The sequence below is a fragment of the Bombina bombina genome, chromosome 6, assembly GCF_027579735.1.
Source record: "Bombina bombina isolate aBomBom1 chromosome 6, aBomBom1.pri, whole genome shotgun sequence".
In the NCBI taxonomy this organism is placed as follows: domain Eukaryota; kingdom Metazoa; phylum Chordata; class Amphibia; order Anura; family Bombinatoridae; genus Bombina; species Bombina bombina.
This window is the reverse complement of record NC_069504.1, coordinates 496,235,884-496,254,918: the sequence shown is the minus strand read 5'-3', so window position 1 is coordinate 496,254,918 and position 19,035 is coordinate 496,235,884. Positions and strand designations below refer to the sequence as shown.

General features: G+C 36.7%; 1 protein-coding gene across 1 annotated transcript in view; it reads right to left on the bottom strand.

Annotated features, from left to right (window-relative positions):
- Positions 1–773: 773 nt before the first annotated feature.
- Positions 774–19,035, bottom strand: part of ULK3 (unc-51 like kinase 3) — a 48,251-nt gene continuing 29,989 nt past the window's right edge. The window contains exons 10-16 of the mRNA XM_053717358.1: positions 18,059–18,161; positions 14,119–14,183; positions 13,782–13,857; positions 11,894–11,934; positions 11,774–11,815; positions 1,742–1,808; positions 774–889 (exon numbers count right to left, since the gene is read on the bottom strand). Coding sequence (XP_053573333.1) covers positions 873–889; positions 1,742–1,808; positions 11,774–11,815; positions 11,894–11,934; positions 13,782–13,857; positions 14,119–14,183; positions 18,059–18,161 — 411 coding nt within the window. The 3' untranslated portion in view covers positions 774–872. The remainder of the gene's footprint in view (positions 890–1,741; positions 1,809–11,773; positions 11,816–11,893; positions 11,935–13,781; positions 13,858–14,118; positions 14,184–18,058; positions 18,162–19,035) is intronic.

Here is a 19,035-nt window from a genome sequence, read left to right as displayed (position 1 = left end):
TTCTAGATGAAATCAATAGCAAAAGATCTGAAGAGCTCTGGCAAAGGAAATATACAGAAAGGAGGCAGAATGCATTAAAATAGTATTTATTGCAAATAAATAAACCACGTGCTGCATGTATAAAAAAAACAGTGTGAAATACGATAAAATTGCAGCTAAATTGACACTTATCCAGATGTTATGCCTCTGAAAAATATCTTTGTTTCTCAGTCTTGATTCTGGATCTCTCTCCTAATCCATGGAAAAAGTTATTCCTTTAAAAGCACAACTTGGTCTTGCAGCCACTTATTCTTCCCACTGTCTCAGAACTTGCTGAGAGTACAGCTAGAATGTCACCGCTCCAAGCCAATCTTACAGAAATATATGCAACTCAGCAATACTTGTTCAAGCACATCACCCTTATATGCAATCCAGCTTCATCCTCTTCATATCACACCTAACTTTAGCACGGACAATATAAATATCCGTAGCGACATTTTAATGATTGTAACTGTTCTCTTCTCTCTGTGATTATCTTTAATTTTATAATCATTTAATTAATTAATGTAAAAGAAATGCTGTGCTGTGTTTTCCAAAGGAGAAACCACACCATGGATGATTTCAATACATAGAGGAAAATATTACTATTGTACATCATATTAAAACAGGTAAGGGCTAATGTATTGTATCCCTTTAAGATAAGCATTATGCAGGTAAATAGCAGTGCATGTGCAATAGTATGCATGTGCATCTTTCGTATGTTGGGTTTTATGGTTCTATGACAGACACTCATAGAGAATAGAAAATAATTTAATTTGTATTCACATTTAACTAAAACAGATTTACAAGAGCATACTTGCATACAGAGTCAGGTCCATATACACGGGACAGGATCATTGTAGAGAACACGCTGCAAACAAGGGAGACAAAAATTACAGTTCAGATTTGCGGAAGGAATAAATTTAATAAAAAGAAGAATCAGACAATAGTCAGTGGTTTGCATACAATAGAGTTCCTTTGGCTGAATACAAGAGATCATACAAAACTATGAGAAAAAAATAACCTTGAAAGCAACGTCCTCTGTGTTGCATAAATAATGTGCAGTGAAATGTCTTTACTCACTTAATACACTATAAATATAGGCCTTTATTATTTCTTCACTTTGCACAGGCATTTGTGTAAGAATGTGTTTTTAAAAGATAATACTTTGTATTATTTGTTATGTAATATTATTCATGCAGCGTGAGCATTTTGACAGAACAAAGCTTTCTTTGAGTGTGTTGTCTTGCAGCACTAAGTGTACCCAACAAGTCTTTTAACTCTGCAGAACTTAAAGAGATATACAATTCATAATTAAAGGCATTCCAGAGGCATTTTTTGCAATATAGCACTGTTTCAATGACAGCATATGTACATATGCCCTGTGCAAACGCAGCACCTGCTCAGATATTAGCGCTGCGGAATCTGTTGGCGCTCTACAAATAACCAATAATAATAATAATAGCGTATATTGTGTTGGTGATGACAAATGCAAGCCCCGCCCTCTATCAGGTGCTGTTTGAATCGGGTTACACCGAGCATTTGTACAGAAAGGTTATACAAAGGGTCAGGGCCACCATGTTAAACCCCTTATGGGTTTTACATTATCTCAGCCAGTGATTGGTTGAGAAGGAAAACAAGTGAAAAGGGTTAAAAGAGAAGCTGGGGCTAGATAAATAAACAAACAAGGGGAGTAAACAGCTGCATACGAGAGCACACTTACAGCTACGCATAGAATCTGATAATTCCTCCTGTCCCAGGGCTTCAGATTTCCATTGATATGACTTGATCTGTGATGTAACAAATAGATAAAACTAAGCACAAGATCTATTATAACATTAAGCAGCCACGTTACTATGCCTCTTACACTCAGCTACTGCTCTACCTCTTCACAGACAAACCAATCAAACTACCTCCTACAGTTATACTGCGCCACTAAATTCCTGCTTAGCTGACACTGAGTAACATCTAGATTACAAGTTTTGCGTTATAGAGGGTATTTAACGAACGCAACAAAAGTTGCGTTATTTCACCCTCCATAGCGCTGTCATAACAAGTTTTAGAAAAGCCGGCTTGTGTGTGCGATATGGTTGTGTTGAGCTCCATACCGCACAAAATACAAGCGCTGCTTTGACGTGCTCGTGCACGCTTTCCCCATAGACATCAATGGGGAGAGAGTGTTAGAAAAAAAAATAACACCTGAAGTGCGGAATGAAAAGCTCTGTAACGCAGCCCCATTGATGTCTATGGGGAAAACAATTTTACGTTTAAACCTAACACCCTAACATAAACCCCATGTCTAAACACCCCTAATCTGCTGACCCCGACATCGCCGCCACCTACATAAAGTTATTAACCCCTAATCTGCTGCTCCCGATATCACCCACACTATAATAAAGATATTAACCCGTATTCCGCCGCTCCCCGACATCGCCGCCACTAAACCTCTGGCCTCCCACATCACTACCACTAAATAAACCTATTAACCCCTAAACCGCCAGCCCCCCACATCACAACAACTTAAATTAACCTATTAACCCCTAAACCTAACCGTAACCCTAAACCTAACCATAACCCTAAACCTCCTAAACCTAAACACCCTCTAACTTTAACATAATTAAAATAGAGCTAAATTAAAAGTTACAATTATTAACTAAATAATACCTATTTAAAACTTAATACAAACTTACCTGTGAAATAAAATCTAAGATAGCTACAATATAATTAATAGTTATATTGTAGCTAGCTTAGCTTTTATTTTATTTCACAGGTAAGTTTGTATTTATTTTAACTAGTTAGTAAATAGTTATTAACTATTTACTAACTACCTAGTTAAAATAAATACAAACTTACCTGTGAAATAAAACCTAAGCTGCCTTACACTAAAACCTAACATTACAAAATAAAAAAACTACCATTACAAAAAATAACAAACAAAATGATCCAAAACAATAAATATTATTCGTATTCTAATACCCTGTTAAAAAAAAACTAATCTATAATAAACTACCAAGGGCCCTTAAAAAAGGGCCTTTTGTAGGACATTGCCCTAAAGATATCAGCTCTTTTTCTACAAAATAAAAAAACATACACCCTCTAACAGTATACAAACCCACAAAATAAAAATAAAGTAAAACCTAATCTACCCATTGCCCTGAAAAGGGCATTTGTATGGGCATTGACCTTAAAAGGGCATTCAGCTCTTTTGATGCCCATTAAAAATAAAAAATGTCTATTCTAAAATAAAAAAACACCCCAAAACGAAAAAAAAAACATTACACAAAATAACAAATAAATTATCAAAAATAATAAAAAATATTCCTATTCTAAAACCCATTTAAAAAAAAAACACCCCAAAATAAAATACCTAATCTATAATAAACTACCAATAGCCCTTAAAGGGCCTTTTGTAGGGCATTGCCCTAAAGAAATCAGCTCTTTTGCTCACACATAAATACAAAGACCCACTAACATTACAAACCCCCACCCCCCAAACCCACAAAATAAAAAAAACTATCTAAAAAACCTAATCTACCCATTGACCTGAAAAGGGCATTTGTATGGGCATTGCCCTTAAAAGGGCATTCAGCTCTTTTAAGAGTGCCCATCCTAATCTAAAAAGAAAAACCCACCCCAAAAAAAAAAATTACTCCAACCCCTCTTTAGGTAATCACAGTTGTTGAAGTCCCGCTTGAATAATCTTCATCCCGGCGGCTCCATCTTCATACAGGCGGCATCTTCATCCAACGCGGGACCGGCATCTTTTTCATCCCTGCAGAGGCGGAGTGGCAATGCACGGAGGCGGAGGTCCAGGAGTAGGTCCAGGCGGAGGTCCATCGATCCGACGTGGAGGTCCTCTTCATGCGATCGTCCGCCACACACTGAGGATTGAAATGCAAGGTACCCCTTTTATACTGGGGGTGCCATTGCATTCCTATTGGCTGAAAATTTTGAATCAGCCAATAGGAATTAGGGATGCTAAAATCCTATTGGCTGTTCAAATCAGCCAATAGGATTTAAGCAGCTCTCATTCTATTGGCCTCCGCCTGGACCTCCTCCTGGACTTCGGCCTGGACCTCTGCGCATCGCCGCTCCGCCGCCACAGGGATGAAGAAGATGCCGGTCCCGCGATGCATGAAGATGGAGCCGCCTGGATGAAGATGCAGCCTGGATGAAGATCGTTCAAGCGGGACTTCAACAACTGTGAGTACCTAAAGAGGGGTTAGAGTTAGGTTTTTTTAAGGTGTTTTTCTTTTTAGATTAGGATAGGCACTCTTAAAATAGCTGAATGCCCTTTTAACGGCAAGAAAAAGAGCTGAATGCCCTTTTAACCCCTTAATGACCGACGACGTGCAGGATACGTCCTCTAAAAAAATACAGTTAACGACCGAGGACGTACCCTGTACGTCATCGGTCTTGGAAAGCGGTGGAAGCGATCCTGCTCGCTTCCAGCCGCTTTCCGGTTATTGCAGTGATGTCTCGATATCGAGGCATGCAGCAAGAACCCTCATTGGCCATCCGATGCAGAGAGAGCCACTCTGTAGCCCTCTCTGCATCGGACATCGATGGCCAGTATCGTTGGTGGGTGGGAGCCGGTCTGGGAGGTGGGCGGCCATCGATGCATCTGCTGAGGTGGGTGGGATCGTGGGCCGGATCGCCAGGGCCGCACACGGACGCGCACGTGGGAATGGCTAGACTACAGAAAAAATGTTGATGAAAAGTGGGATAGAGTGGGGTCAAATTTAATTTAAAAAAATGATCTAAGGGATCTGGGAGGGAGTGAGGGTTGGTCTTTGGGGGGGGAAGCTACACTACAGAAAAAAATAAAAAAAATAAAAAAAACTGACCAACAGCTGCTAGTACCCAAGATGGCTCCCAATAAGGTAGAGGGGGAGGGTTAGAGAGCTGTTTGGGGGGATCAGGGAGGTTGGGGGCTAAGGGGGGATACTACACATCAGCATATGTAAACATGCTTAAAAAAAAAATAATTAAAAGATACATTTTATTTTAGTACTGGCAGACTTTCTGCCAGTACTTAAGATGGCGGGGACAATTGTGGGGTGGGGGAGGGAAGAGAGCTGTTTGGGAGGGATCAGGGGGTCTGGTGTGTCAGATGGGAGGCTGATCTCTACACTAAAGCTAAAATTAACCCTGCAAGCTCCATACAAGCTACTTAATTAACCCCTTCACTGCTAGACATAATACACGTGTGATGCGCAGCGGCATTTAGCGGCCTTCTAATTACCAAAAAGCAATGCCAAAGCCATATATGTCTGCTATTTCTGAACAAAGGGGATCCCAGAGAAGCATTTACAACCATTTGTGCCATAATTGCACAAGCTGTTTGTAAATAATTTCAGTGAGAAACCTAAAGTTTGTGAAAAAGTGAACTTTTTTTTTTTATTTGATCGCATTTGGCAGGGAAATAGTGGCATGAAATATACCAAAATGGGCCTAGATCAATACTTTGGGTTGTCTACTACACTACACTAAAGCTAAAATTAACCCTACAAGTTCCCTAATTAAGCCCTTCACTGCTGGGCATAATACACGTGTGGTGCGCAGCTGCATTTAGCGGCCTTCTAATTACCAAAAAGCAACGCCAAAGCCATATCTGTCTGCTATTTCTGAACAAAGGGGATCCCAGAGAAGCTTTTACAACCATTTGTGCCATAATTGCACAAGCTGTTTGTAAATAATTTCAGTGAGAAACCTAAAATTGTGAAAAATGTTAAGTTTTTTTTAATTTGATCGCATTTGGCGGTGAAATGGTGGCAATAAATATACCAAGATGGGCCTAGATCAATACTAAGGGTTGTCTACTACACTACACTAAAGCTAAAATTAACCCTAGAAGCTCCCTACATGCTCCCTAATTAACCCCTTCACTGCTGGGCATAATACACGTGTGTTGCGCAGTGGCATTTATCGGCCTTCTAATTACCAAAAAGCAACGCCAAAGCCATACATGTTTGATATTTCAGAAAACGAGGGGATACCAGAGAAGTGTTTACAACCATTTATGCCATAATTGCACAAGTTGTTTGTAAATAATTTCAGTGAGAAACCTAAAGTTTGTGAAAAAAATTGTGAAAAAGTGAACAATTTTTTTTTTTTTATCTCATTTGGCGGTGAAATTGTGGCATGAAATATACCAAAATGGGCCTAGATCAATACTTTGGGATGTCTTCTAAAAAAATATATACATGTCAAGGGATATTCAGGGATTCCTGAAAGAAATCTGTGTCCCAATGTAACTAGCGCTAATTTTGAAAAAAAGTGGTTTGGAAATAGCAAAGTGCTACTTGTATTTATGGCCCTATAACTTGCAAAAAAAGCAAAGAACATGTAAACATTGGGTATTTCTAAACTGAGGACAAAATTTAGAAAATATTTAGCATGGATGTTTTTTGGTGGTTGTAGATGTGTAACAGAATTTGGGGGTCAAAGTTAGAAAAAGTGTGTATTTTTCCATTTTTTCCTCATATTTTATCATTTTTTTTATAGTAAATTATAAGATATAAGTCCATTTAATGGCGAGAAAAACGGTATATGTGTGGGTACAGTAAATGAGTAAGAGGAAAATTACAGCTAAACACAAACACCACAAAAATGTAAAAATAGCCTTGGTCCCAAAATGGACAGAAAATGGAAAAGTGCTGTGGTCATTAAGGGGTTAAGGGCAAAAGACCCTTGGTAGTTTATTATAGATTAGGGTTTTTATTTTGGGGTGTTTTTTGTTGTTGTTGCTTTTTTTAACAGGGTATTAGAATAGGAATAATTTTTATTGTTTTGGATAATTTCGTTTGTTATTTTTTGTAATGGTAGGTTTTTTATTTTTTTTGTAATTTTAGTGTTTTTTATTTTTGTAATGGTAGTTTTTTTTATTTTTTGTAATTTTAGTGTTTTGTTTTTTTTGTAATGTTAGGTTTTTTTATTTTGTAATGTTAGGTTTTAGTGTAAGGCAGCTTAGGTTTTATTTCACAGGTAAGCTTGTATTTATTTTAACTAGGTAGTTAGTAAATAGTTAATAACTATTTACTAACTAGTCTACCTATTTAAAATAAATACAAACTTACCTGTGAAATAAAAATAAAACCTAAGCTAGCTACAATATGACTATTAGTTATATTGCAGCTAGCTTAGGTTTTATTTCACAGGTAAGTTTGTATTTAGTTTTAAATAATAGGTATTATTTAGTTAATAATTGTAACTTAAATGTATCTCTATTTTAATTATATTAAAGTTAGGGGGTGTTAGGTTTAGGGGTTAATAGTTTAATTTAGGTTGCTGCGATGTGGGGGGGGCTGGCAGTTTAGGGGTTATTAGGTTTATTTACTGGTAGAACCATGAAAAAGAAAAAAAGACAGAGGCGCACAGGGCCGACTCAAGTGAAATATTTTATTAACAGTGAAGTATACACATAAAAACTAACACTTACAAGATTCGTAAGTGCTAAAAAGCACATCAGTTGAGCACTGTGTAAGTACAGCTGCTGCTCCTCCACACCAGGTTTAAGATGGAAATTTTCAGGCACGTTATCCGGAACCCCTGCTCTGATGACCGTGGATAGGATTCTAGGACAGCTGGCCAGACGCTTGCTCTTTAGTAGCCTAACGAGTTTCCCCCGATCAGCGGCCGGGCTTCTTCATGAGGCAGTAGTGACGTATGTGTTTTGGAATTGCGCCTTTGTTATTTAAAGGAGAGACAGCCAATTATCATAGAGGGGTGTGTTGCTTGGCCAATCATGTTCATGGGTGTGTCTCATATCGCTCCACATACAAACTTTTAATGCGCTGCAGTGTAAATCATACCTTATCAAGCGTTCTTACATCAGATTGATAAAAACCACATTGATAAAAACCACATAGTTAATAATATATACAGAGAAATATTAATAGAACTAGTTAAAATTAGCGTACTAAATTGTCACAAAAAGATTTTATAAAAGGATATACATAATTATACTTTCAGATCTGGCCGCTACTCTATACAACAACGCCCTAAGCCCAAAGCATAATCGCATAGAGAGTGGTCAGAGTTAAAAACACATCTACATGCAGTAGGTATCCCCATATTATTCCTATTTCCCTGAAACAATATATCATGGCTGTTTGTCATGTTGCTATATTTGGGTTACTACAAAAGTTTGGTACTGTATTATAAATATTACGTGCTGTGTGCTAGCTGCATCGTTAAATAGAGTAAAGCAAAATATTGCAATAATGGTGATAATAAATAATAAAAATCATTTACTGTATCATATAAGAGTTTAGTATTTAGTATTTTGTCAGGACTGTAATTTGCTATGTTAACCTAAAATATTTTTATTTTTATTTCTAAAGACAAAAAATGCATAGTAAAGGATTAATAAATTATCTAAAAAATGTATATTTTAAAATATAAAAGAAAAATTGGTAAAACACAGTGTACCTAAGCATTTTTTAGAACATCATGGCAACAACCCTAGTTCCCTAAAAATCCAAATTATAGATCATATTCCTTCATCCAAACCAAATAGGCTATTAGCACTAAGAAAATTAGAGACTAAATGGATCTATAAATTAAAAACCCTGCAACCGTTAGGTCTCAATATAGACATTGACATAGCGGCATTCATGTAGCTAATATTTAAATTCAGAAAATTTAGGATACCTCCTCAGTTAATAATAATTTTTGTCAATCTTTTTGAGCCATTCATAGACAATAAATTTTATTTCATGAATTTCTTCCATTATTCCATGAATTTTTCCTAGCTATTTATAGGTAATGAATTTTATATAATTTTTTCCAGATATCTACAGACAATTAATTTTTTAAGGGAGATTAGATCCTAAGCGAATCACTATGCAATATAAACAGTGATTTGACTTATTTATAGCCTTTTTTTATGTTTTAGTTTTAGTTTTAGCGTATAAGAATAGACCATGATAATTTTATATATATTCTTATTTCCTTTTTTAAAATAATTTTAAAATAATTTTAAAATATACATTTTGTAGATAATTTATTAATCCTTTACTATGCATTTTTTGTCTTTAGAAATAAAAATAAAAATATTTTAGGTTAACATAGCAAATTACAGTCCTGACAAAATACTAAATACTAAACTCTTATATGATACAGTAAATGATTTTTATTATTTATTATCACCATTATTGCAATATTTTGCTTTACTCTATTTAACGATGCAGCTAGCACACAGCACGTAATATTTATAATACAGTACCAAACTTTTGTAGTAACCCAAATATAGCAACATGACAAACAGCCATGATATATTGTTTCAGGGAAATAGGAATAATATGGGGATACCTACTGCATGTAGATGTGTTTTTAACTCTGACCACGCTCTATGCGATTATGCTTTGGGCTTAGGGCGTTGTTGTATAGAGTAGCGGCCAGATCTGAAAGTATAATTATGTATATCCTTTTATAAAATCTTTTTGTGACAATTTAGTACGCTAATTTTAACTAGTTCTATTAATATTTCTCTGTATATATTATTAACTATGTGGTTTTTATCAATGTGGTTTTTATCAATCTGATGTAAGAACGCTTGATAAGGTATGATTTACACTGCAGCGCATTAAAAGTTTGTATGTGGAGCGATATGAGACACACCCATGAACATGATTGGCCAAGCAACACACCCCTCTATGATAATTGGCTGTCTCTCCTTTAAATAACAAAGGCGCAATTCCAAAACACATACGTCACTACTGCCTCATGAAGAAGCCCGGCCGCTGATCAGGGGAAACGCGTTAGGCTACTAAAGAGCAAGCGTCTGGCCAGCTGTCCTAGAATCCTATCCACGGTCATCAGAGCAGGGGTTCCGGATACCGTGCCTGAAAATTTCCATCTTAAACCTGGTGTGGAGGAGCAGCAGCTGTACTTACACAGTGCTCAACTGATGTGCTTTTTAGCACTTACGAATCTTGTAAGTGTTAGTTTTTATGTGTATACTTCACTGTTAATAAAATATTTCACTTGAGTCGGCCCTGTGCGCCTCTGTCTTTTTTTCTTTTTCATGGTATTGCATTGGAGCTGAGGATTGGATTGCCCAGCTGATCATAGGCAGCACGGAAATAGCCACCCAAGAAATTATTCAGAACAAAGGAAAGCAACATACGCCTTCTCTTCTTCCTTTACATTGGGAACATCCAATAAAAGAATATAATTGAACTGGACTCAATCTGAACATTTTTTGATTGTACGGACACAGTCAGTAACTGTAAGGTACCATATACCGCTTAAAGGAATAACGCAAATAGGCTGAGATTTGTTTCTTTTATTTGCAACTGTTTGCAACTATCTATATTTTTCTATCTTGTGTGTTTTATCTCACTGAATTGATTTTTTTGTTGCATTTTTAGCAAGATATGTATGTGTGTATATATTTTGACATAATAAGGATATTTACCAGTCACATACATATATATATATTCTTTAGCGCAATTTATTCTGTTTTCAATCTTTATTTACTGGTAGTGATGTGGGAGGCCAGAGGTTTAGGGGTTAATAACTTTAGTTGGGCAGCGATGTCGGGGAGCAGCGGAATAGGGGTTAATATCTTTATTATAGTGTGGGCGATGTTGGTATGCGGTGGAATAGGGGTTAATAACTTTAGTATAGTGGAGACGATGTCGGGGAGCGGCGGAATAGGGGTTAATATATGTTATTAGTGGCTGTGATTTCGGGAGCGGCAGATTAGGGGATAATAAATTTAATTTAGTGTTTGCGATGCGGGAGGGTCTCGGTTTAGGGGTTAATAGGTAGTTTATGGGTGTTTAGTGTACTTTGTAACACTTTAGTTATGAGTTTTTTGTAACAGTTTTGTTGCGTAAAACTCATAACTACTGCTCTCAGATGGCGGTACGGAACTTGCCGTTATAGGGTGTAACGCAAGCTTTTTAGCCTCCCCGCAAAACTCGCAATGGCATCGCTATGCAAGTCCCATTCAAAAAAGTAATTTTTTTTTTAGTGCAGGGCTGACTTTGCGTTACAGGTTAAAAGGCTTGCGGTACAGCTATACCGACAATACTTGTAATGCCTGCGTTGCTGTTTTAATGCTGAAATGACCATTTTTTCAGCGATAAAACATGAACGCACAACTTGTAATCTAGCTGAAAGTGAGTAACCTTTTAGATATACCTGACCAGAAACACTTAAGCTACCTTTTGATGACACTAAACACCAGAACTATCTCTGCATGGACACTGGACACCTACATTACCTCTCAATAGAGTCTTGGTACTTACATGGAAAGTAAACACCAACAGATTTTATTATGAAATGTTTAGTTATAGGTAGTAAAACAAATTTGCAATATACTTTCATTATTTATTTAATGTAGTTCCTTCCTTTTTCTTATCAAAACTGAGTTTCTGAATATTCTCTTTACAAACACACATCTGACCTATCTCAAGTCCTAACATCCATCTCATCCTCTCTTGAGCATACACTTATGCTAGCTCTGGCCTTTTCATGAATACCCGCTTTACTTTTTTTGTTAAAGAACATGAGCTAGAACTCTCTCTGTTGGAAGCATATGAGTCACCACTGGTCACCCAAGTCAGACCTCTGCTCTTCAGCACCCTTGTGAATCAGCCTTGCACTACCCTATATTCTAAACATATGATTCATTAAACAATTGCCTTTACTTTGTATGTTAGCTTATTCTGCATTATTACCTTAACAATAAGCTATATTCCCTTCAGACAGCAATTGATCATTTACATGTGGTCATCCTTACCTGTTCCTTTAGAAATTCTGCTCGTCCCATTAAAGTTTTAATCTGTAAGGCACAAGAAACAAGCTCACAAGGCAAGTCACCAAATGTGTGTTACTGATATACCCTAAACCTAACACTCACCTCTGCATGCAGTAGTTCTCGCCTCCTTCCCACTGGCTCTGCTGCAAGAACATATATCACAAAGAGTTCACAGGGTTTGCCAGATATCTAAAATATGCATCTGTACTTATATTTTCTTATTCTTTTTATTTATGTATCTTTTTTTTTTTTTTTTTTTTTTTTAAAGTGTGAATTACTTAAATATATGTAGAGACTGTATTCAGCAAATAAGACACGCTTAACAGTTACAGTTCTTGCTTTTTTATTATTCTTTTTGAAAAATTGAATAGTATAATTGTCAAACATTGTGATATGTATATTTAGCAATTAACGCTAATCAAGTGTTTGCTCAGGGTTTGTTTCTATTTACAGACAGAGTGGCCCTGCAGGACCACTCAGATTATACATTTCATAGTTTCTCTAGATTACATGAAGTCATGGACCAGGAATTTGTGAACATATAAACATAAATATGATAAACAATAGCAACTAACCCTAAGACAAATATTGCACCAAACAATTTAAAGCATACAAACAATATATTTCATGTGATGGGTGGAAACATATTCGGTCATGTCATGTGGCTTCCAAGGGGGTACTATTTACAAGATCAACATATGCTACAACATGTTTTAAGAAAAACAGGATGTGTCTATAATTTAAAGGAGATATACCACTGAAATTGAAGAAGAAAATATGTTTACAAAGTTATAATATACTGCCGGTAAATTGATAAGGAATGAAATTGCAGAATTATATGTATCTAACCAGTTTGGAATTATATTAAAATATAGTTTACTTTTCATAGTAACAATGCACACAATACAAAATATATCTAGCTGTGTAAGAAAAGCTATACTGCCATCTTGTGGATCTCTTGCTCAGTGTCTGTAATGAATCAAACAATGATGTGCATAAAGGCAGCACAGCTAATATTTTGACTCAAAATAGTCCTAGTAAGGATCCCCAAGGCAGAACATACTGTAATCTGAGATGTCATTGCAGAAAATGCAGCATGTCTGCAGAAAGAATGGGACAAATACAGGAACTGTTAGCGCTTTTGCTTTGCAGCGCTGCTCTTCTCTTCAAATAGCTCTGTGCTCTGGCTGCACTGTGTAAGTTTTCGTTAACAAAGTGCAAACAGAGTGAAGCACTGTTTGAAGAGAACAGTGAAATATGGAGCAGTGCTGCAGAGTGGCAGCGCATTGATTGATGACTCGTTCTCAGATATTATTATTAACTCTCCCCCTAGCATTTTCCAATCTGCAAAGCTGTTGTTCCTGAATGTAAGACTTTTGTGAGCAAAATGTATTATAATTATGTGATGTTAGACTAAGAGCAAAGGAAATAAATTTATTCAAGAGACATTTTAAAAACTTTAAACTATATATATTTTTTTCTATTTAGCTAATTTGCAAAGCAATTTTAACTGCTGCAATATACCGTATTATAAAACTCCTAAAAACCTGTATTATCCAGTTAATACAATGCTTTAGTGTCACAGCCTAAGTTTAAAATTGTATTTCAAAATGGCCTGCAGAAAAAGTTTCACTAAAAAAAATCTCATTGCAGAAAGTGAAAAAAGTTCTGCCTCTGGGGTAAGGAAGGTATGATACAGTTAAATAACAAATTCCCCTGAATAGCACAAAAGGAAATCTTTACCAGCTTGTTAAACAATGGTTATTGTGCTTTGTTCTTTTTCATGTCAGTACCATACTTCTTTGGTTTTATGTCCTTTTATTTGTCCTTCTCTAACACATAGCTCATGAAGCCATGAAAACAAACGGTATTAAGAGTCAGTGTTAGAAAGATAATAACAGAAGCCCATGTAGTTTAGGATATTAGTTATACAATAGGAACTATAGGTCGCTCTCAAGTGCTATCTAAATGCAATTATGTTGCTACTTACCAGATAACATCAGCAACAGCTCCCCCAAACTCTGCTGGTACAGATCCAAAGCATCAACAGCGCTGCCTTCTTCGTCCTGCAGATGTAATCAGTAGGGCAGGGAGAAGATTGTTACACAGGGGCACAAGAAGAGGAAATAAAAGGTTTAATAGCACAAAGGAAGCATGGGTAGTGGTAATTAGAACAAAGAATAGTGAGGAAAGAATGGAATAGATGGGTCAAAAGAGGAATATAAAGAACTGGTAGGTGAAGAGAGATACAGAAAACATACTGGATGGAAGGAAAGAGGGATGGGTGGCAAATGAAGGGACACACTTGTCTATTCTAAGTAACTTACTTTGGCAACTGCAGCTGAGGCCACATCTAGAGCAGCAAACAACCTTGGTTTGTCCTTAGCCATTTCTGGACACAATGGAAGACAAATGTTGTACAATAAAATTATTATCAGCCATAAAAAAAACACTGGTATACAAACCACAAGAAAATATCTGCAGTAAAAAAATGATATTGTCGAATTAAAGGGACATTAAACTACAATAGTATGGTTATCACTCATCATACTCCGGTTTACCTCCTGTACCTGCAGCTTTCAAAGCCTTTCTCCTATTTCAACCACTTACTGATGTTGACTGGTGCTACAAAATGTACCATTATTTTCTTATACTATTATACATATATACTCTTATAAAGGTTACTTAGACTAACTGAACCTTACCTTACCCCAGAACAAAATGGTTGCTGTCTCTTGGAAATCAGAAATAAGCCTTTTGTCAGGATCTAGGTGTTACGTATAAAATAATTGTATTGTTTTCCCATTTCCCTCTACTTCTCTTACTATTATCAGTAGTTACTCACCTACTTATGCAAAACATACTTTGGTACTCATGTTCTGCTTATGCTCTACATTTGTATCACTATATAAGTTATGTATAAGGTAATGTATAAAATCTTATAAAAATGATTATTATTAGACCATCCTCGTGTGTAACTAGAAACAAGTCATCTGCCGTGATTGCTCGCTGACTGCGTGCTATACAGAGGAAGACTACTGATAAATATATTTTCATGTCTGCTGTGTGACTCTTGGCTAGGATAGAAGCAGTGTTCCACAACCGTTGGCAAAGCTCCACATCTTTGTGCTGGGCACCGTCATCTTGGATCTTTGGTATTGTTCCACCCTTTATAAAAAGTGGCTCACATTCACAGATCAGTGACCTGCATTTTTACATCTCTGAAGGGGCTGCATTGCTCTATATTATTCATGTCGTTTTCTATATATGCAATGTAACTAAGTATAACAAATGTAAGCCTCCAGCACTGTACTGTGTGCTAACCCTAAGTGCACAATACAGCTGAAAAAAAGGCTGGCATCATCACTGTTCTGAATGTGGTGAAGCAGTACCTAAGCTCCAAGATGGAGGTGGTAATTGTAATGGTGGTTGCACCTAGCAGTTTCACGTCCCTTTAACGATACTTATGTTGATTTGTCATTATTGGATCAAACACCCTTTTCCGAATACAATAAAAGAAAAATGTTGTACAACATTATTAAAATCAGACATAAAAATGTAGGGGCACAAATCATAAGAAAAAAACAATATTGATAAAATATTCAAAAACTGCAGAGGTTGGAAAATATGTGTATTCATCATTATGGGATCAATCCCCCTTGTTACAGGGACTAAATATAATGAGAGGCAGATTCACTGAGCTCTTTAACTCCTGAGACATAATCACCTACTGTGCCGAGTTGTTTTGGATTTTTAGGTGGTGCTCACACATTTAAGCCCCACTTTAGTTTGATTTTAGTCAGAAGCCCACACATATTATATATTGTTTATTTCAGCTGACCCAACAGATTCAAACTATACCATCATTTTATGTATATATCATCACACATGAGAACAAGTGATCACCAGGCTATTTAAAGCTATATAGCTGCATGTGTTTAAAAATGCACTTCTGGGCTTTAAATGTAGGGGTCCTGGGGGTGATTGTCTTTAGAACTATGGGTCTTGGAGGTTTCTAAAGTTTAAAGGGACATAATACTCATATGCTAAATCACTTGAAACTGATGCAGCATAACTGTAAAAAGCTGACAGGGAAATATCACCTGAGCATCTCTATGTAAAAAACAAGATTTTACCTCACAATTTCCTCAGCTCAGCAGAGTAAGTTCTGTGTAAAACGTTATACTTCAGTCACTGCCCAGCTGCAGGTAAAAAAAATAAAAATGAAGAAATGAACTGTAGCCATTCAGCATCAGCAGTGCTGAGGTCATGAACTCTTTTACTGTGATCTCATGAGATTTCACTTAATTCTCATGAGATTTCATAGTAAACTTCCTTAAACTGAATAGGGAAATATGAGTGTGCACGAGGCTCAGTCCCCTGCCTGACCCGGGACAGGCAAACTGATTTGCTGCTTAAAGTCCTTTGCAATGGGATTTGAATACTTAGGACATTTTGAGGTAAGATATCTTTCTTTTTTACGTAGATATGTTCAGGTGATATTTTCTAGTCAGCTTTTTACAGCTATGCTGCAGCACTTTCAAGTGTTTCACCATTTGGGTATCAAGGCCCTTTAACTCATTGAGTGCTAATGACTGCTCTGAGCTGTTGCAGAGTCTCCCACTCTTGTGCTAACGACGGCTCAAAGCCGTCACTAGCACTCTCCCACTTTGAGGGAGATCTGGGGGCTCTCACCCGCTCCTACCCCGGCGATCGGGCCTGCATAGTGACAGGCATCGCCGTGGCTTTAGGTTTTGCGCAGTGATGTGATGACGTCACCGTGCAACTTTATTAAAAAAATTACAATACAAAGTAATGCTTAGAGGCCTGTATCTCAGGCATCTAAGCAGCTACAGACCCCCAAGACCCACCGTTGGAAATTTAATCGTCTAACCTTTTCAACGGTGTAAGTATTGGGGATCTGAAAAAAAAATACAAAAGTTTAAAAATTTAAATTTAAAAAAATTAAAATTAAAAAAAAAAAAACTCATTAAATCACCTTAGCACCCAGGTTGGAAAGGGCTTAGCACTAAACGGGTTAAAGGGACACTAAACCCAAATGTTTTATTTAATGATTCAGGTAGATCATGCAGTTTTAAGCAACTTTCTAATTTACTCCTACTATCAATTTGTATTTGTTCTCTTGCCATCTTTATTTAAAAGATGTAAAGCTTAGTAGCCGGCCCATTTTAGGTTCAGCACCATGGATAGCGCTTGCTTATTGGTGGACACAGTTAGCAAACCAATTAGCAAGCATAACCCAGGTTCTCAACCAAAAATAGGCCGGCTCTTAAGCTTTACATTCCTGCTTTTTAAATAAAGATAGCAAGAGAACGAAAAAAAATTGACAATAGGAGTAAATTAGAAAGTTGCTTAAAATTGCATGTTCAATCTGAATCATTAAAGAAAAAAAATTGGGTTCAGTGTCCCTTTAAGGGAGCTGGGATAAAGGGGTTTAAATACTTCCTTTGCCCATCCAGCTCCCTTAAGCTTTCTGCAGCAACCCAGCACATTTGTGTTTCCTGGGCCCTGTGACACCACCATGCTAATGCGATTGCCGGGCCACTAGGTCACCATGGATGCTACGGCAAGTGCAGGGAGGGCAGCTATGAGCTCCAAAAGGACCCCCTCCAGGGATGGTGACACAAAGTTGTCCTTCACAGCAAAGGGATTAATAGGATAAACAGAGCTACATAGACACGGATATCAGATAAAGGTACAAACCCCCAAATCTAGAATTCCAAAATCCAATTATAATTCTATAATCTAGACATTTCATTAATATTTTTTAAAATTTACTATTTTCCCTGCCAGTAGGTCACACTGATCTCTGCCTGAATCTTTTGTTAGTTTTTAGAGCTCAAAAATGCAAATTCTAGGCTATATTTATTTAAAACTAATACCTTTCTTTTATTTCTGTACCATACCATCTTTCTGATGGTACTATATATACAAAAGTATTAAACATGATATAAAACTACCTTTAGGTTGCATGTGTGAACTGTATTATGACATGGAAATATTGCCTAAATGACAAAAGATATTGTTGTTTACACTTGATCCCAAACCCCACTTTACAGATGCAATTTGCAAATATTCTAAAATCCAAAGCTTTTCCTGTCCCAAGCAGTTTGGATAAAGGGTTTTGTACCCAATGGGAACACACACAGATCAATGCACAGAGATACGTGTACAGCACAAAGAGACAAACATTTTAAACATATATACATGTATGGTAATATCATTAAAATAAATGTTGAAGCTTACCCATTAAAAGTTCCCTTGCTGACCTGCCCTGCATCAGAAGAGCCTTGTTACTAGATGACACCAAAACCTTCAGTTCCTCCGCCCTAGAGACGTACTGAGAGATCTGCAGGGATCAGAGTGTGAGAGCAAAGAGCGTCATGTCTAAATTATCCACTAGGTCAAGACGTTTAGGGGTTGTTCGCAATATGATGCCTTTTTTAGGTAGATAATGATTTCTGAACTTCAGCCAGTATTGTCAGTGTATTTTTCCACTGATCACAATCCTAAAATGCTTCTGCTGCTAATATCCCTGAAGCTTGAAATTGTTACCTCCCGAAAGCTTTCTATTGCTAATCTTCCAATTTCTTAATCCAAAAACCAAATGTACACATAGGTGACGTGCAATTAACCTATAGTGCAAAACCATAAACATATATGTGCATATCTCTTTAATGGATTTTGGATATAAGGCATTATGGTATAGTGGGCATCTGTGTTTGTTGAGTTATTGATCTGGCTAATTTTTACAAGTGTTAAAGTGCTCATCAGTCCTATTTTAACTCTAATTGTTTTAACAGGTAGCGTTTTTTATCTGTCTGTTGCATCATACTATCATCTAATATGGAAGGTATAATGTCAATGTGTTTTGCACATACGCAAAAACCGCTGTTACATTTGAAAACTTTTTGTAGAAAGTTGGAAAGTGTTGTCTGGGGATTTAACTGAAAACCTGTCTAGTAAATGTGTCATTACGCATGGATGATTTGTATTATGACCAGGAAAACCAGACTAACACATATTAAAGGGACACTAAACGCAAATTTTGTTTCTTTAATGATTCAGATAGATCATGCAATTTTAAGCAACTTTCTAATTTACTCCTATTATCAATTTTTCTTCGTTCTCTTGCTATCTTTATTTAAAAAGCAGGAATGTGATGCATAGGAGCCGGCCTATTTTTGGTTGAGAACCTGGGTTATGCTTGCTTATTGGTGTGT